The sequence below is a fragment of the Prionailurus bengalensis genome, chromosome D4, assembly GCF_016509475.1.
Source record: "Prionailurus bengalensis isolate Pbe53 chromosome D4, Fcat_Pben_1.1_paternal_pri, whole genome shotgun sequence".
Classification (NCBI taxonomy): domain Eukaryota; kingdom Metazoa; phylum Chordata; class Mammalia; order Carnivora; family Felidae; genus Prionailurus; species Prionailurus bengalensis.
In genome coordinates, this window is record NC_057359.1 from 901,581 (window position 1) to 920,788 (window position 19,208).

The 19,208-nt window shown below is 58.7% G+C and overlaps 1 protein-coding gene across 2 annotated transcripts in view; it reads left to right on the plus strand.

Annotated features, from left to right (window-relative positions):
* Nucleotides 1-19,208, plus strand: part of FGD3 (FYVE, RhoGEF and PH domain containing 3) — a 40,768-nt gene that overhangs the window by 16,430 nt on the left and 5,130 nt on the right. For both annotated transcript variants that reach the window (XM_043567264.1, XM_043567265.1), the window contains exons 6-17: nucleotides 383-539; nucleotides 3,017-3,155; nucleotides 3,605-3,663; nucleotides 6,212-6,358; nucleotides 7,359-7,451; nucleotides 9,193-9,272; nucleotides 10,434-10,464; nucleotides 11,308-11,415; nucleotides 12,287-12,349; nucleotides 16,830-16,952; nucleotides 18,363-18,506; nucleotides 19,013-19,159. In XM_043567264.1, the coding sequence (XP_043423199.1) occupies nucleotides 383-539; nucleotides 3,017-3,155; nucleotides 3,605-3,663; nucleotides 6,212-6,358; nucleotides 7,359-7,451; nucleotides 9,193-9,272; nucleotides 10,434-10,464; nucleotides 11,308-11,415; nucleotides 12,287-12,349; nucleotides 16,830-16,952; nucleotides 18,363-18,506; nucleotides 19,013-19,159 (1,291 nt within the window). The remainder of the gene's footprint in view (nucleotides 1-382; nucleotides 540-3,016; nucleotides 3,156-3,604; nucleotides 3,664-6,211; nucleotides 6,359-7,358; nucleotides 7,452-9,192; nucleotides 9,273-10,433; nucleotides 10,465-11,307; nucleotides 11,416-12,286; nucleotides 12,350-16,829; nucleotides 16,953-18,362; nucleotides 18,507-19,012; nucleotides 19,160-19,208) is intronic.

Genomic DNA, 19,208 nt, shown 5'->3' on the forward strand with positions numbered 1-19,208 from the left:
GCCAGCGCCTGCTCGGCCCCTTGTTCCTAAAATCTGCTCATCTAACGGCTGAAATGGGGTTTCACGGATGCTCTCTGATGAGTGCCTGTCGTTTGAGCGGTCACGTCACCGCTGGCACCCCTGGTCTGGAGCAGCGGTCCTGTGCCTGCCCTGTCGAAGGGCCCATGCGATCCTCTCGTTTACCTTGTGTAGCCTGCTGTTTCCCAGCCCGTGGGATATGGGAGGCGGGGTGGAAGTAAGGCTCAGAGAGGGTGAGCGGTGTGCCCACCATCACACAGAGCTGGGAGCTGGGCTGTTGGCCCACAGATTCCTGGCGAGTCCCTGTCCTACCTCTGGCCCCTTGCCCAAGCTGTTTCTCGGACAGCCTGTCTCCCCCGCACAGGGACACGAACCCCCGGCTTGGAGACATCCTGCAGAAGCTGGCCCCGTTCCTCAAGATGTACGGCGAGTACGTCAAGAACTTCGACCGTGCTGTGGAGCTGGTGAGCACCTGGACCCAGCGCTCACCGCTGTTCAAAGAGATCATCCAGGGCATACAGGTAGGGCAGCCGCCTGCCTGTGCAGCATGGCGCGGGGTCGCGTGCTGGCGCAGGGAAGTTCAGTGAAACAGCAGGATGTGTCCAGAAGCTCTACGCAGTAACCACGGGACGTGAAACCTAGTTGTCATCTCACGGGAGGGAAGCATGCCTCAGAGAGGTGGTGCGATGTGTCACTGGGTAGATTCTGGGTCCAGTGCCCGTGTCTCCCACTCACCAGCCACGCAGGCATGGAGGGAAATGTGCATCGGTCTTCCTTCTGTCTTTCTGCAAGCCGCCCGGCCACGTCTCTGCTGCAGCAGTCTCTTCTGTGTCACGTTTTTTTTGTTTAACAATTTTTCAGATTTTTAATGTTTTTTAATGGAATTTTTTTCTCTCTTTCATTGTATAATTTTTTAAATGTTTATTTTTGAGAGAGAGAAAATGCGCACGTGCACAAGTAGGGAGGGGCAAAGAGGGAGCCACAGAATCCGAAGCAGGCTCCAGGCTCTGAGCTGTCAGCACAGAGCCCGACGCAGGGCTCGAACTCATGAACCATGAGATGATGGATGACCTGAGCCGAAGTCAGACGCTCAACCGACTGAGCCACCCAGGCGCCCCAGGCTTTTATATGTTAAGAACATCTTCTGTGTCCTGCAAGTTATTTTCCTCATTGATCTTTTATTTTTTAATTTTATGAATGTTGTTTGCCATACAAAATTTTTGTTTTTAAGTACTCACGTTTACTAGTTCTTTTTTTTTTTTTAATGTTTATTCTGTTTTGGGAGAGAGGGAGAGCACGAGCAGGGGAGGGACAGAGAGAGGAGAGAGAATCCCAAGCAGGTTCCACACTGTTGGAGCAGAGCCCAATGTAGGGCTCAATCTTATAACCTTGGGATCATGACCTGAGCTGAAATCAGGAGTCACACACCCCACTGACTGAGCCACGCAGGTGCCCCTTCACTATTTTTTTAGTATATTAACGCTTTAAGAAATCTTCAAAGTAATGCTTACAAATGCGTTTCCCATCCCATGACTATGTTATGTCTTCATTTTAAAAAATTAGAGTTGCTATTCCAGAATAGTTTCCAAAAGGATTGTGGTAGGAGGTAAGAATCCAGTTTTATCTTTGTGAATAGTTAGCTGCTTGTCCCAACATCTGTTTACCCTGAGCGCCACACGTGGACACCACAGAGTGCATGTGTGTGCACATGCCACACACACACACACACACACACACACACACACACACACACACACGTGTGTGTGTACACATGCATTCACACACACCTTACTCCACTCTGCATCTTTCCCAGATCCTGCAGCCGTCAGGTCACCTGTGATTTCCTAGTGTAGAGTCCGAGATCACCCTGCGTCCCAGCTTCCCTCCCGCCCCAGAGAGGACAGTGCTGATGCGAGTCCTTCCTCCCCCCAGCAGCCACATCCGCCCCAGCTGTCTCCATGGAATACCCCCTCCAGCCTCCCAGGCTGGGCCCGTGGCTGAGCCCCAGCTCCTGGTGACCAGCAGGAACTGGGAGCTTGTGCCGCCTGCATCAGCAGGGCCTGGAGGCCCAGCGGTGGGGCAGGCACTGTCGGCCCGAGCAGGCCATCAGGAGGGCGGAGTGTGCAGGTGCAGCAGTTCTGTATGCCTGCCTGCTAGAGCGCGAGTTGTGCCATGGTCTCCTTTCCCAGGAAGCACGTGCCCTCCGTGGTCCCAATAAGTTTCCTGCAGGGAGATACTTTGAGATTATGTGAACATCTGGTTCCTCCTCACTCCTGATAACGCCCCCCCGCCCCACCCCTGCCGGGAGGATCGTGTTCGTGACAGTTGCAGGCCAGTGTTTCTCCAGGCCTGTTGTGTGTGAAGCCTTTAGAGCTCATTTGAGCTGGAAGCCGTTCTGTTGTGGGCCTTGAGTGGGCACAGGAGACAGGTGGGGAACAGCGGGTGGACAGTGCACCTCCCCTGGCAGGGGCGAGGGGGACTCTGTAAGAGGCAAGCAGGGCCTCAACAGGGGTGCTTCCTCTTCATCTGCGAGGAAGAGGAGGTGGGCAGCAAGGGGAGGGGACCCGAGAGGGGAGCACAGAGGTGGCACTGTGGGAGCAGAGGGTCAGGGGGTAGGGAGCCTGTGAGCCTTGCTGGGCAGGGGCAGGGTAGGGCCTGAGAGCCCACCCCTGCATGCAGACAGGGTTGCATTTCTATGAGAACACACAGCAGCACTCAGAGAACTCCTGATGTCTGGGAGGGGAGCAGGCCCAGCCCCTGATGCAGTGGGGGAGTTACCAGTGAGGGAAAGAAGCCGTCTGGGTGCAAGGACTCCAGTGAGGACGTGTCTAAAGGAGCTAGCACTGGGAGTCTGGGCCCTTGCTCCATTGTGCAGCCTCTCCAAGCCTCAGTTTACCCCGCTGTAAATGTGGTCTGCAGTCAGCAGGGTGCAGGTGCCGTGGCACCATAAGCAGGGATGAGGGCCCAGGGTCCATGCGTGTGTCTGTCGCCCCCACAGAAGCAGGAGGTGTGCGGGAACCTGACTCTGCAGCACCATATGCTGGAGCCCGTGCAGAGGGTCCCCCGCTACGAGCTGCTGCTCAAGGACTATCTGAAGAGGCTCCCCGGAGACGCCCCTGACCGGAAGGATGCAGAAAGTGAGGCTCCTGGGCAGTGGGAGCCGGGGCCCCTGCTGGGAAGCCAAAGAGAGAGAAGAGAGACCGGGACAGAGCAGGGGAGACAGCCAGGTGCCCCCAAGCACAGCTGGGGAAGGGACTGAGTCTTTGAGGACAGAGAACCATCTGCCCCCCCTGCACTGTGAGGGGTGGACACCGGTTCTGGGGAGAGGGCTGCTGGATGCTGGCCGAGCTCAGGCCCCAGGAATGGGCAGCTCCTGGTCCACAGGCAGTAACTGTGGCGGCAGGGGGAGTGGGGTGCCGGCCCCGGCAGACCCCCCGCAGACCCCCACAAAATGGAGTGTGTCTGCAGGGCTCCACCCTTCCCGAGCAGGGAAAGGGCAGGAGCAGGGCAGCACCTGGTGAGGTCAGGATGTGTGTGTGGCGCCAGCAGGCACCCCGCAGCCTGACTCCACGTCTTCCTCCCGCAGGGTCCCTGGAGCTCATCTCCACTGCCGCCAACCACTCCAACGCCGCCATCCGGAAAATGGTGAGTGTGGGGATCCTGGCAGATGCCTGAGGGCCCCACAGCGTGCACACCACCCACACCTCTGCCACGAGCTCTACAGGCCAGCCCCTTACTAACTCTAGGGTTGTTGGTAAGCTGTCTAGTGCCCTGTGCCTCAGTTTCCCCATATGTAAAGTGAGGTCACTGACAGGACCTGTCTCACTGGGCTGTTGTGGGATCAAATGAGTCACCCTACGTAGAGTGCTCAGAACAGGACCCACCATTCATTCATTCATTCATTCACTTGTTGAAGCTCTGTCTTAGCACAGGCTGCTGTCACAAAATCCCACAGATGGGCTTACACAACAGTGTGTATGTGGCAGGTCTGAACACTGGAGAGCCCAGATGGAGGCACCTGCAGCTTCTATCCCAGGCTTCTGTCCCGTTCTCGTGTGTCTGCACATGGCAGGCAGATCGTTCTCTCTGGGGTCTCTCATCAGGGTTGTGGCCAAACTTCATCACCTCCAAACACAGCCTAGAGGTGGAGGAGGAGCCCATGCCCTGTTGTGACCCAGGTGGCTCTGTCCCTTGTTTGGCCTGCACAGTGCCTGGGCAGAATTTCTAAGTCCTCATCCAGCGTTGTAGATCGGGGCGGTTCACAGGAGAATCCAAATCCCTGGCCTCACTGGGAAACCCCATAAGCTCTGCACTGCACCTGTGATGCCATCTGGGTGAGCCTGTGCCATCAGCTGGCCCTAGGGTCTCCCAATCCTGAGACCTAATTTATTTTCACATGGGCCCTGTTGTTTTTGGAGGAAAAGGAGTGAAATATTTGTTTGACCCCACGTCTCTCATTGTGAGAAAGGAGAGGCAGCTGCTGGTTCCCATGGGTGCTGCATTGCAGTCCAGCCCCACATCCTTACCTGCCTGTCCCCAGTTTGCTCTGGGGCCCCAGGGACAGATCAGTCAGAGATCAGACCCACTGTGGGGCGCCCACCGCAACCTACACAGGTTACATTTCACCCTGGGTCCTTTTTGTCTAATTTCCCTTTCCGCCTCCCCGCTAAATCTGGTGGACGCCAAAGAGAACTCCATGGTCACAAGTAACATGGAGCCTGTGGACGTTTGGGGGAGTGCCCACAGGTTTCCATCTCTGAGGGGTGTAGACGAGGCCTCCTCCTTGGTGGACTCCTGCCCCACCTGTAGCACACCTGCAGCGGTTCTCTCCCCTAGTCTGGTGAGGTCTCTGTTTGCCAGGGTGGCGGGTGGTGTGGGGTCCTGGTCTGACCCCAGGGCATGGCATTAGGGAATTATCAGTGTGTGCTCATGGGAGCCTCTCCACCCTTGTACCAGGCCCTACCCCTGCTCAACCTGGACCACTGCCCTGGCTTCTCCCAGCCTGAGAGTCTCCCCAGTTTTGATCCACACTTCTCCAGCTCAGAGCTTTCTATGGGGCACCGGTTTTGTCACTCTCTATTCAGAATCTTCTGGCCTGCTACTGCCTCCAAGGTGCACACCGGCTTTCCCACACGCCACGTATATACACAGCCCCTCAGTACACACCAGTTGCATGCCCAGTCCCCCAGTACATGCCAGGTACACGCCCAGCCCCCCAGTACATGCAAGGCCCTTTGGCCATGCCCTGCCTGTTCCTGCTTACTCTCTATGCTGGCTCCCCCTTCTACCCCTACACCCACACCTGCCACCTGTGTTTGTACCAGAGACAGAGGGCTAGCCAAACGAGCCTGCTTCCGAGGTGTGCAGGCTGAGGTTGGCCAGGTCTCCGGGCAGCGGTTGCTGTGGCTTGGCAGGTCCAGGCTCTGTGTCACTGAGTTGAGGTTCCTGCAGGCTCAGCTCTGCCTTCTGCTGCATTCATTCCTTTGGTCCCAGCTCCAGCCCTGGTGCTGGCAGCGCAGGGCAGGGCCCATGGCCTCTCGGCTCAGAGCTGGGGCCACAGGTTGCCAACCCTTTCCTATCACAACCCGCATGGCCATGTGACCACCCAAGCAGTCTTGAGGCCAGACGAAGATGACCTCCAGCCCGCAGAGGTCTGGCGTCTTGACGGCCCTGAGCCACGTGGTCTGAGAGGAACAGGAAACCAGGCAAGGTTACCACAGGCAGTGATGACGGTCCAGGGCAAAAGCTGCAGCCACCGGAAATACCTCCTCTGACCACAGAGGGACCGGGGGTGCAGCGTAGAGGTCATGAGAGGGCCAGTCCCTGTTCTCTAGCAGAAACACCTTCAGAAACTCACTTGACTTCTCCATGCCTCAGTTTCCTTGTCTAAACTGGGGTAAAATGACACCTACGTCATAGGGTCGGTGCTGGAATTGAGCTGATAACTGTATCGTGAGGAGCCCAGCCTGGCCCATCGCAGTGGTGTTAGTGGCTGTTATTCGTCGTTCTCTGCGGGGCGACTTCATTTCATTCTTTAACGCCCAGCCTGAGTGGCACCTGGCGTGTCCCTCCCACCTCTTCATCGGCATGCTTGCTGCCCCATCTTGGTTCTGGGCCGCACCTGCAGGGTGGCCACCACGGGCCCTTTGGTCCCTGTGCCCATGTGGTGGCCTAAGCCCTGTGTCTGTCACAGGAGAAAATGCACAAGCTGTTGGAGGTGTATGAGCGACTTGGTGGCGAGGAGGACATCGTCAACCCCGCCAACGAGCTCATCAAGGAGGGCCACATCCTGAAGCTGTCTGCCAAGAATGGCACTGCCCAGGACCGCCACCTCTTCCTGGTGAGGCCCCGCCCAGCCGAGCTCCCTGCCGCAGAGCCCCGCCCCCACCACGCCCCAGCCACAGAGCCACGCCCCTTCTCGCCCCCCCCCCCCCCCGCCGCAGAACCCCAACCAGACCGACAGAGCCCCGCCCAGCCCTGCTCCCTGCTGCAGAGCTCCGCCCAGCCCTCCCAGGAGCCCCGCCCCCACCACGGAGCCCCGCCTACAGGCCACGCCCTGCAGCAGAGCCCCGCCCAACCCCACAGGGAACCACGCCCCTGCCCTTCCCGCCACGCGGCGCCCCCCTTCCCCTGCCGCAGAACCCCCAACCTGACCGACAGAGCCCAGCCCAGCACGCCTCAGAGCCCATGCCACAGAGCCACTGTTACAAAGCCACACCCCCCGCCACAGAACCCCAAACTGCCGGACAGAACCTAGCCACGGAGCCACGCCCTAGTCACCACGCCCCCGCCAGGCCCCCAGCCATAGAGCCACATCTGTCTCAGGCTCACGCTATACCTGGCACGCTTCGGCTCTGCCCGCCTTGCTCGCACCCAGCACTGCAGCCCACGGTGCCACGCCCCTGCCACAGAACCCCGCCCCCACCACAGAACGGCGTTCTGCCCCAGAGAGAGCCACACCCGCCACCATAGAACCACGCCCCTGCCCGCCCTCTCCACAGGGCCACCCCCTTCCTGTCACGCCCCCCCACCACAGAACCCCATCCTGACCAAGAGCCCCGCCCACCGGCATGAAGCCACGCCCGTCGCGGGTTCACGCCCCTGGCCCCGCCCCTCCTAGCCACGCCCTTCCTAGCACGCCCTTCCTAGAGCCACGCCCTTCCTAGCACGCCCTCCCCGCCCCCTCGGGCAAAGAGCACGTCCTACCTACCATGCTCCCCGCCCTGCCCTCCACGGAGCCACGCCCAGCCCAGCCGCAGGGCCTTGCCAAGCCACCTGTCTGTAGTGCCTCCTTTGTCGGGGTACAGGCACCCCTCACCCGGTGCCTGTCCCTGTTGCAGTTCAACAGCATGATCCTTTACTGTGTGCCCAAGCTGCGGCTCATGGGCCAGAAGTTCAGTGTCCGGGAGAAAATGGACATTTCGGACCTCCAGGTGGGTGAACCCCTCGCTCTCGCCTGCTTCCCTGGCAGGGCATGGGACAGGGGGGCGGGAACACCAACCTCTGGAGCGTCACCACTGTGCACCTGGTCCCTCACCCACTTCTTGAGCTTCTCTGTGCTCCAGGTATGGCCTAAACATTTCTGGGGGCCACTCAGCCTGGCAGTGTGGGCAGGATCCCTGTCTCTGTACTTGGCCTGCCTGCTAGGGTGCTGCTGGTCTGTTTGCAGGATGAAGGAGAGCACCAGAACCTGGGCCACCTCTGTCCTTGTGAGGTTGATGCTCAAGGCCCGTTTAGGGACCCGAAGGTGAAGCTTGGGGAGAACGTGGACAGGGTGCTCTCCCTGCTTGGTCCCTGGTCCCCTGGTTCCCTGGTCCCATGCTGTCTCCTCTCCTGCACAGTCTCGGAATCCACATGAGGTTCTGAAGGCCCAAGGTCCAGACGACCTGTTGTGCTTGCTGTCCTGTGCTCCCCGAGCCCCTCTGTGTCCTGGCACAGGAGCCACAGGGGCTGGAATCAGTGCTCTTTCCTGTAGGGGAGGGCTCTGAATTAACCAGCACTCTGAAAATACTAAATCAAAAGAATTTTTTTAATTTTTATTTTTTAACATTTATTTATTTTTGAAACAGAGAGCATGAACAGGGGAGGGTCAGAGAAAGAGGGAGACACAGAATCTGAAACAGGCTCCAGGCTCTGAGCTGTCAGCACAGAGCCTGATGCAGGGCTCGAACCCACGGACCGCGAGATCATGACCTGAGCCGAAGTTGGACGCCCAACCGACTGAGCCACCCAGGCACCCCAAAAGAATTATTTACTTATTTTGAGAGAGTTATTTACTTATTTTGAGAGAGAGGGAGAGACAGAATCCCAAGCAGGCTCCATGCCCAGGCTCGATCCCATGAACCGTGAAATCATGACCTGAGCTGAACCCAAGAGTCGGATGCTTAGCCAACTGAGCCACCAGGCACCCCTGACTAAATCAAGTGCTTAATCAGTTTCATGAGGTGAAGGTTTGCCTTAATGATTGAAGAAAATATACCTCTTAGAATTCTTTGAATCCAGGCTTAAGAAAAAGCGTTAAAAGTAAAAACTACAGAAAAAAACACATTTTTCTACTTTTTATAAGAACTCATTTTGTAATGTTTCTGTGTAAGGAATCAGTGGCATATGATTAACTAGACATGTTAACGGTCAAGTTGTCAACCTTGGAGCATTTGGGAAATTCTTGCTATGAGGCCCAACCCCAGATTCTGGGTAGGCCTGTATCTCCCTAAGGCTGGGTTGTAGTTCTGACACTGGTGGGCCTGAGGGTCTTAGTTAGGGGTAGGGTATCAGAGGGATGAGGGTGACTTCCCATCACGGGGGCTGGCGGAGTGGTAGAGATCCTCCGGCTCCTTCTGAGATTCCCATTCTTCTCCCAGGGGCAGTGCCTGCAGGTGCTTTGGTGGGGAAAGGTTCCCCTCATCAGGGGCTGGTGGCTGACTTCCTGGGAAGCCCCACAGACAGGAGGGCTTGGCCGGCACAGTTCCAAGCACAGGAGACGAGAGGTCCTAGCCCTGTCTGGGCAGGACAGTGGTCCGCCCTCCTGCGTGGACCAGCTCCCCTAGTGTCCCACCCACTAGGTCACCTCTGCCCCCTCTCAGGAAAGACCCCCAGTCTGAGAGCATGAGCCTGCTGCTCAGGGCCTGCTAAGTAACCGGTGGTTTTGTTTTGCCCTTGGCCCTGTGTCTCTAGGTGCAGGATATCGTCAAGCCAAACGCACCCCACACTTTCGTCATAATGGGAAGGAAGCGGTCCCTGGAGCTGCAGACTCGGTAAGGGTGGCTGTCCCAGCCTCTGCTGCTGTGGGAACAGCTTTGACCTGAGATTTTAACAGACAGCTTTCTTTTTCTGAACGGGATAACCTTGTGACGTGTTGTTTTGGGCTTATGTTATTCACTTATTTGTGGTTTACAATGTAACAGCTCTAAGGGGAAGTTGGTGAAAATTTAGCTGCTGTCTTCCTCCTCTTCTGGACCCCAGCAGACACTCTTAATCATCTTGGAGGTGTCTTTCCAGAACTTCTGGGTGTATGAACGTGTACTGAGTTTTAAAATCGCACATGGTTATTTATTATATAGCCCGTTCTGCCCCTTGCTGTAAGAAATCATTTCATATCCGAGCCCCGTTTCCATAAGCAGCATAATTCTCTGTTATGGGCAGTGGCCAGCTCCTGCTGACAGGCACCTAGGCTCTTTCTGCATCTTCATACTGTAGAAAGTGCTAGAAGCAGCGTCCTTGTGCCAGCTCTGTGCGTGTTTGTCAGCCTGTCTTTCAGGAAGTTTCCTGAAGTAGAATTCATTGGTCAGACAGTAGCACATGTGCTTTAGGCTTTGGTGGCTGTCGTCACACTACCCTGTAACTGATGCCAGGCTTGTGCTCTGAGGGGCAGGAGCGTACAGGAGATCCCGTCTCTCGTTTCCATGAGCAACGTGAGATCTTTGTAACAACTGTTGTGGTCCAGGGAGGCGTTGATTTACATTCACTGCAGGGGGATCTGCATACCACACCTGGCCATATGTGATCCTGTCTAGACACATCTGACCCTATGTGGCCACACCTGACTCCACCTAGACATACCTGGGCACAGCTGACTCCTCCTGACACATTTGACTCCACCTGGCCACCCCTGCCCCACCTGGACACACCTGCCCGCCCCCCCCCCCCCCGGACACACTTGACTCCAGCTGGTCTCATGTGACTGCACCTGTCCCACCTGGACACACCTACCCGACCTGCACACACCCTGACTCCAGCTGGTCTCACAGGACTGCACCTGCCCACAGTGTGCCAGAGCACTTGGGGACGGTCCTCCAGCCCTTGAGCTGCACTTGGAGGCTGTGAGCAGGTGGGGCATATGCTGCGGGACTGACAGGAGTCTGGTGATTAATGGTGTCTAAGACCAGGTTGATAAAATACTGCTTTTGTTTTTATAGGACGGAAGAAGAGAAAAAAGAATGGATTCAGGTGAAGCTTTTAAAATTTTAAAGTAATCGACCAAATTCTTGGGCAGTGTGGCCATTTCATGTTGCAGCAAGGGATAGAGTGGCCCAGGCATTGCCCACCCATGTGTCCCCTCGCAGTGATGACATGACCCTCATTAAGTCCCTTCAGATGCCACAAGTCTTTCAATCGGCTCACGTGTTTGGCACCATAGTGAACAAATAAACACGGAAGGCCTGGAGGTGGTCAGGTGGGAACGTGGATCTCTGCCGTCTGGTGGGCCCAAGGGGAGCCCACGGCCAGCCGGCACGAGCAGCAGGTCACATGGAATGGGGAGGTGGCCAGTGTTCTGGGGCAGCCAGAGCAGACTTAGCCTGGATCAGCCACGGTGAGGACAAGGGGGACAGAGACTAAAGCCATGAGGGCAAAGGTCAGAGCAGGGGCTGAGGAAGGGAGCCCAGTGTAGCGCTGACCCGGAAGGCCTGTGGCTTCCAGAATTCTTAGAACAGAAATCTGGGCAAGGAGAGAAAAAGGAAATTCAAACAGAAACAAGGTGGGAATGCTGCTGTGGGAAATGGATGTGTGTCTGCAGGTCCATACAACATATCCGGGAAGCATCTGTGGCAGCCTAGACGCTGGCAGGCGGCAGGTGGTGTGGCTGGGGGGGTGGCACCTGGCATGCAGGGTGGGCCTGGGACCTGTGGATGGGGAGTAGAGACTTGGTTGGCCATGGGTGACCTGTGTCGGGTCGTGGGTCAGAGGGACGTGCGTGGCCATGGGATCCATCCGTGAGGACAGAGGTGTGCTGGCCCCTGCCCTCCTGGATGTGCTCGCTGAGGGCCCTGGTTCTCTGTGGTTTCATCTCAGGTCATTGAGGCCACCATTGAGAGGCACAGGCAGAACAGCCAGACCTTCAAGGCCTTCAGCGGCTCCTTCGGCCAGGATGAGGACCCCTCTCTCACCCCAGAGTCCCCTGTGAGCACCAGCGCCCTGGAGGCACGGCAGGGACCCTGAGGGGTGGGCACTAGGCCTGATGCAAGAGGGCTGGCACCCCGGGGAAGGACCAGGGGCCAGCGTGTGGGTGACATGCACTCACTGCCTGTCCCTTACTGAGTACTGACACAGGGGCCATGGGGCTCAACGAGGTGGGTCAGTGCTCAGCTGGGCAGGAAGGAAGAATGGGCCTGGGTGACGCTGTGCATGAGGAGCTCGCTTGTCCCCACACGCAGGAGGCAGGGCCCTGCCCAGGGCCAGGTGTGGGCCGTGTCAACCGCAGCCACCCCTTAGGGGTCACCTCCTGTGGGCACAGTCATGAGTGCCTTCAGAGGAGGGGTCCCTCCCTCCCACCCCCCAGCAGAGGCACCCTTGAAACCAAGGGAAGCCCGGCCCAGCCTGGCCCCACAGCCTCGTGTCCCCGTGTCCCCATCACCAGGCCCGGCTGGCCCTCCCACAGCCTCACTGGGTCTGCCTGTCAGACCACTTAATATTTGCATCATATCTGTCCTTTATTTTCTGCTTCGTGAACACATTTTGAAAGAAAACTTTGCATCCGTCTCAGGCCCCCTTAAGCAGAGGCAGCCTGGACTCCGAACCATCCCTGCGGCTACAGAGGGGCCGGAAGAGCCAGGCCCTCTCCCCTACCCTACACGGTGGGGCACAGACTCTGCAGGAGTGTCCCACGCTAGGCCCGGGAGGAGCAGTTCCCCAAAGTCCCAGCAAACACTGGGCCCCAGTAGACTCTTCCTGCCCCTGTGGTCAGGCAGAAGGTGTAGGGTTACGGCCACACTGGATGTCAGCGCAGGGCCGTGGAACCTGCACTCATGCTGACTGTCTTTGTCCCTTCCAGGTGGTGAGTGCCAGCTCTGAGGACCCTGCTGTGGCAGCCGGCGGTGGAGGGGGTACCACGGGGGTAAGTGACCCCTCCAGCTTCGGCAGGGGTGGAAAGTGGAGGGTGAGCTGGGACCAGGATGCCACCGCATTTGACCTGAGTCCTCTCAGTGACAGCCTCTGGCCCTGCTGGGAGAGGACTCGGGGGAGCCTGCTGGGACCCATGTGTCCATTGCCTGGGTTGGGTAGAGGTCACACAGCTGGGCTCTTTACCTCCTGTGAAAAGTGACTCAGGGCGGTGCCTGACCTTTAGGCCGCTGGGTCATCCAAAAGGGAAAGGTCAACCCCCTGGCCCCAGGGCTCAGGAGGACAGGCAGGGGTGCTCTCAGGGAAGGCTCCTTGGAGGCGGTGTCTGACCCATGTCTTGGGCCCAGGAGGATGGAGGGAGGTCCTCCCTGCAGGCCCAGGAAGACAGTGGTGCCCGAGACCCCCACTCCAAGCCTGCTCACCTTCTTGCCACCTGGGGCCAGGCAGGCAGGGAAGGAGTGAGGTAGCCTGTGTCCCTGTCCCCACCCACGGACAGGGACAGGCCTCCTCTCCTCTGGCTGGTTGGGGGGTTAGGTAGGAGGGTGAGTGTGTGTGCCTGGCACTTTGTGAGTGTGGTTGTTGACCACTGGCCTACCAGTCATGAACCCTGATGACAGCTGTGACCCGAGACATCAGGGAGTGTTGCACCTGTGTGCCGGAGGGGACACTCCTGGGCAGGCTGGCGGGGAAGGGCTGGAGGCCCACACTTGGGCTGGCTGCCCGAGGGTTTGCTCCTGAGTCCCCCACGTCACATTCTGCGACCCGCCAGCCTCTCCGCTCCTCTCCCACGCCCTCACCTTCCAGGCTCACGTCCCCCCCTCCAGGTGCTGCCTTAAGTTGCTATTGAGTCTCCCTAATCCAGCGTTGAAGCCCAGAGCTCGCCCAGTGAGGCTGTGTGGCCCTTGTGGATTGGTCGTTGTTCTGGGCAGCCCCATTTTGGAGAGAGGCTTGGGAGGCAGGCCTGGCTTCTGGCTCCTTCCTCGAGTTGGGAAGAGGGCATCTGAAGAAACTTTGGGGAGATGGCAGTTGTCTCCTTGGCCACAGGGAGCAAGCTTCCTGTCATGGCCTGAATTTTTAGTAAGAATACATTAGTCCCCTCCTCCCATCGTGGCCCTTGCTGGGAGGGGCAGGTGCACCTGGACACTGCAGCCTCCTGCTGCTTAGGAGAGTGGAATCTGGGCCCCCAGCCTGTGTCCTCGGGTACCAGGCACTGGGAAAACCTTGAGAAGCTCCTGGGCCCCCAGCGAAGGAGGGGGCATTTGGGGGTCATGAGGGGTGCAGGGGCCAGGTGACAGGAGGAACCCCCTTATTCAAGTGGTACAGCTGCCTCATGGCGCTGGGGAACAGACGCAGTCCCCAGCAATTAGAGTTATTGAGTCAAGAAGCCTGAAAGGGGCATGGGCAGTGGGGAAGGGATGGTCTTGTCACCGCCCGTGAACTCCCTGAGGGACTTCCTGTGTCTGGCTTCACCCTCCTGACCCTCCCCTGGGCCTGTGCACCTGCTCGGGGCCCCCGACATACAAACAGTGCAGCAGACTGGCAGCTCCATGCTTTTCTCACTGGTGCGTCCTATGAGCAGAGAGGTTTCTGGACCTGGGGCGGCTCAGTGTGGGCAGAGCCCTGGCTGTACAGGGCCTGAGTGAGACCTCCTCTGGGCACCTATACGGAAGGTGCTCAAAAATGAGTTTTCATTCTGACACCGAAAGACTGACCCTTGCTACAGACGTAAGCTTACTCTTAGCACATTTAGAGAGGATGGCTAAGCCCATGCATGCTGTGCTGGTCTCATTTCCTGAGCCCTGGTGTCCTCAGACAGATGCTTCTGCAAGCCACTTTTCCTAAGAGAAGCTAAACCCAAACCAGGAAGTTTCGCAAGTAGCTGAAGCCCTCAGTGTTCTGCAAGAGTCACGTGGCTCTTCACAGAGGCTTCCTGGGGCCCAGACGCATGGCGGGGGGGGGGGGGGGGACGTGCGGAACCCTCTAAGGGAGTTCCTTGCCAAGCAAGGCCCTGCCCCCACCACCACCACGACGTGGCGCTGCCCTTCCACCCCGAGCCCAACCTCTGGGCTCATAGGACAGAGCTGCCCACAGGGAGCAGAGGGGCCGGGCAGGGTCCATGTCCACGCCCTGCAGGACCCTCGGGCAGGTGTGAGGTTCTTTCAGGGGCTGCTTGTCACAGCCACCTGTTGGGGGCAAACGTTTGCCTGAATGTTTCTCCTGCTTCTATGCTGTGGGACGAAAAACACCCAGTGAATCAGACCCCAGCGCCCTGGGCAGAGACCCCCTCCCGCATCCATGTTGGCATGTGGGGTGCTTTGGGTGGAGCCTTGCGGGTGCCACAGTTCTGTACCTGCCTGAGGACTTGGCCCAGGCCTTTCAGCTGTCGCGGCATCCAAACAGATGAGCACTGCTCTCATCCACTCGTCTGATAACCTGACCACAGAGGGAGCCTGGTGAGCCAAGGAGACCCAGTCCCCGGCCTTGCGGGTGGGTTCCTGACCCCTCAGTGTCAGTGTCAGTGTTGGGAGCTGCGCGGCCTGGGGCGAGCCACATCAAGACCAGACCGAGGGTGCTGGCGTGGGGCTACAGAATGCTCTCCAGAGAAGGCTGCTCCCCTCAGCCCCAGCCCCCAGCCTCCCTGTTGTGGAGCTGCCCTTGGTTCCGCTGACCTTCAGGTGGTGCCCAGGCGCTCCAGCCCCACAGCATTCGCCTCCAGCTCTTACGGGCCAGCCCTCTCCGGCCCTCCTCCTGCCCCAACCCCCTGGGACACCCTGGAAGCCCACTCGGACTCCCGGCTGTGATTTGTGGCTCTGGCCTTGGGCCAGCGCACACATCCAGCTGCCCTGCTGCTCTCTGCTGGCCGCTTGTGCCTCGCAGGCCCTTGGTGGGTCGCCCTGGGGGGTGGTGGAGGGCAGGGTGGGGGCTTCTGGGCCATGGCATGCCTCAAGGATGACCACATTCCCCTTTCCTCTCCCTGCCCTGTGCCCCCGACCCCAGACCCCGTCCCTCCCACATCTGGCCCTGAGCAGTCCTGAGATAGTCTCCAGGAAAGGAGCCCTGAGTGAGGTGGGGAGAAATGGGAACATAGAAGGAGGGTTGGCAAAGTCAGTCAGGATCCACCTGCTATGATGGGGCTTAGGAGCCGTTGCTAACCCCACTGTACAGATGGGGGACCCTGAGGCTCGGAGAGATGATTCGTTCATGGTCTCGTGGCTGATGAGGGGCAGTGCAGGGGCTGGGGGCTGTACAACTCCTACCCAGATGGGGAAACCAAGGCTCAGCCAAGTGGCCCTGCTGAGCCCCCACCGAAGCCTCATGCTGTGCTGTCTGCGCAGTGTGCACCTGCTCACACCTGCCTCCTGCTGGTGAGAAAGCCTTTGCCTTGGGGGTGCTGGGGTCCTGGACACAACTGAAGTCACGGTGACAAGGGGATGGGAGCCGAGCACGCAGACCCCGCTGTCCGTGGTGCAGATGGAACCTGGTGGGGCCGGGAGGCTGGGAGGGGGCTGCTCGCAGAGGCTGGTTTGCATTCTGCTTGTTTACTGGTTTCTTTCTCTTCTATAAGATGTTTCTGGTGAACAACTGAGCAACTGCAGTCAGACTCGGGCTAGAAAGTTACCCTGGCCCCAAACAGCCAGTAGCAGCCCCCGGGCGTGCTTCCTGCAGCCTTGTCTCCGCTCACAAATAACCTTTCTGCTTGCCGCCCTGCACGCGGGTCTTCTCCCTGAGCGGTGTCCGGGCAGCCTTCAACAGTGCCCCCACTTGTCGTCTGACGGCACCTCTCACACAGGGGCCCCCTCCTTAGCGTTGGGCGACATCAGAGTTAGGAAGAAAAGTGGATACATTCGACGACAAAATCCTCGTCTGCAATCACGAAAGCAGTAGAGTAAAATGAAAACCCCTGCCCTCGCCCCCCGGACCCGACGCAGCTTGTTTAGACGAAAAGCGCTTTATGGTGTTCGTGTGACTTGTCCCAAAACTGTGTAACCTCTGTGAACACAAACCACATTCGTTTCCTGACTTCCTGTTGATCCCCTGGCAACCCCTGGGCGGGAGGGCCAGACCGCTTGGTGGAGGCTTCGTGGAGGCGGAGAGGGTGCAGTTGCCGCCCACCTCCCTGGTGCCCAGGTGGGCCCTGTGTGCCCCTGAGCCCCAGGCCAGCGGCACGGGCGCCAGGCAATGCGGGCCGCGCCGGGCAGACCCCCCCTCCCCGCCTGGGCGGCTGGGCACCGTCTTCTCAGACCCAGCAGGCTGTCACTGGCCTCCACGCAGGCCGAGTCGATCCAAGCAGAGATCCAGACCCCTTGCACCCTTCCTGTGGGCCACAGTGACCCCAGGGCAGCCTGGGGGGTGGAGCTGGGCGGGAGCAGAGGCGACGTGCTCTGCTCCGTCTTCTGCGCCGCGAGCGTTTCGCTGTGCACGTGCGCTGCCCGCGTGCTCACCCAGCTGCCCCTGCGCCCTTGCCGCCCCCGTAGCCCGAGCCGAGGAGAGGGTCTGCTAAGACCAGGCGCGACAAGGAGAAGCAGGGCTGCAGGAGCTGCGGCGAGACCTTCAACTCCATCACCAAGAGGAAGCACCGGTGCAAGCTGTGCGGGGCGGTGAGTCTGAGCGGCGGCGGCTGGGAGCGGCGTCCCCTCCCCGCCCGCGGAGTGGCGCCCTGGAGCAGGCAGGCGACGGCCCGTCCCGAGTAGGGGGGCTCCTCTCCTTTCTCTGGTCCGCTCGCGTCTGGCCAGCGCTGTCGTGGCTGAAAAAGTGGCGGATTTGGGACCACAGAGCTCAGAGCTGGGTGTCCCGGGAGCTGGGGGATGAGGGTGACCGCATGCCCTGTGAGGAGGTGGGGGGGAGGGGGTGGGGGGAGGCAGGTGCAGGGTGCAGGCGTGATGGGGTTCCCTCCTGCCGCTTCGGTCCGGGTGCTCCAAGGGTGCTGACGGTTGGGTGGACCTGTGGAATGTGAGGCCACCTTCAACCGGCACCCTGACTGATCACCGTCTCCATTTCTCCTCGCAGAGCCCCCACGACCCTTTCTCTTGAGGGTGGGGTTTTGAATTTAACATTGGAAGGGAAAGTTGTGCCTGATGAAGTGTTCCTAGGTTAAGTCGTTAACGTGGAATGTGTGTCAACAAGGGGTCTAAGCACAGAGCTGTCTTAGAACTGTTTTTTCCAGAACATACCAGCGGACTGTGCCTGGTCTGCTGTTCGCTGTCATGCCCTTGCATGAAACCTTGAGGCACTGGGGGAAGGAGAGGTAAATGGATGAGCCCTTAAGTGAACTGACAGGTGGATGAGTGGTGGGTGGATAGATAGAGGATGGATGGATGGGTGGATGGTGAGTGGTTGGATAGATGGATGAATGGATGGAGGGTGAGTGTGGGTGGATAGATGGGTGGATGGATGAGTGGGTGGATGGTAGGCGGATGGGTCATCATCCATCTGTCCATTCACTTATTCAACCATCCTTAGACATAGAAGTAGAAATCTAGTAGAAATCATGGAAATCGCTATGTCATAGGGTAACTTCATTTTCAATTTTTTTGAGGCCCCAAATATTTCTTTTCCACAGTACCCATACCGTTTTACATTCACAGCAACAATGCTGAAGGCATCAGTTCCTCCACATCCTCACCAACACTTACCTTCTGTGTTCTGAATAATAGCCATTCTGACTGATGTGAGGTGACATCTCATCATGGCTTTGATTTGCATTCCCCTGATGACAAGTGATGTTGAGCATCTTTCCATGTGCTTTGTGCCTCTTCCCAGTCTTCCTTCCGTGCACACACACCTCTTCCCAGTCTTCCACACAGACCTCTAGGCCCTCCAGGTGAGGAGGCAAGTCCTGGATGCCCGGCAGGGGCCCGTACCAGGGTCCCTGTCCTTTGACGAGGTTCCTGCGGAGAAACCCTTCCCCTCTACATGCCGCGTCTCTCCTGGCCCTTTGGCTCTTCCAGCCTCTTCCTGGACAGTCTTCTGTCTGGAAGGTGAGGTCACAGGTGCCCTCTCCCTTACAGGTCATCTGTGGGAAGTGCTCCGAGTTCAAGGCTGAGAACGGCAGGCAGAGCCGAGTCTGCCGAGAGTGTTTCCTGACGCAGCAGGTAGCACCTGAGACCCCCAGCCCTGAGGCGGTGCCCGAGGACCCCAAGCACAGCACAGAGGTGGGCGGGGCCAGTGAACGTCCTGGACAGGAGCCCCTGTCCCTGGCACGGTGTAGACCATGCTCCCAGAGCTGTTGGCTTCCCTTGGGCCGGGACAGAGGGTGTGTGTGTGTTCAGTGTGTGCTCGTGTGCACACGGTGTGTGCGTGTGCTCAGTGTCTGTGTTCATGTGCACGTGTGTGTGTGTGTGTGTGTGTGTGTGTGTGTATGGTGTGTGCATTCAGCTGAAACACAGCCCTTCCCCGTGAGCCACACCCTGGTTCCTGCTGTTCTGTTCTTCCCTGCTCTGTGTTTATTTCTCTCCTGGACCCACTGGTGGCCTCACTCTCCTAGAGGGTCCAGCCTGCTAGCAAGAAGCCTTGTGGTGACCTGGAGTGGGTCAGGCCAGCCCGGGACCTTGTCCAGTCTGCTCCCAGAAGGCCAGGCCTGGCGCTTTTACCCCCACCTCCGCCCATAAGGCTGCCACCTGCAGGGAGGCTGCGCCTGACCCATCCTTTGTGTCTCCAGAAGGAGGCGGCTGTGGACGCCCAGCCCAGCCTGCTGTGTGGTCACCTGCGGGTGTCAGACAGCGGTGATGCTTGGAGCGAGGTGTGGGCTACCATCCCCGCGTCGGAGCCCCTGGAGCTGGTGCTGCACCTGCAGGGAGGCAGCCAGGTGTGTGCCCGCCCCCCCTGCCCCTGGGGTGGTGCTGGGGGGCGTGTCC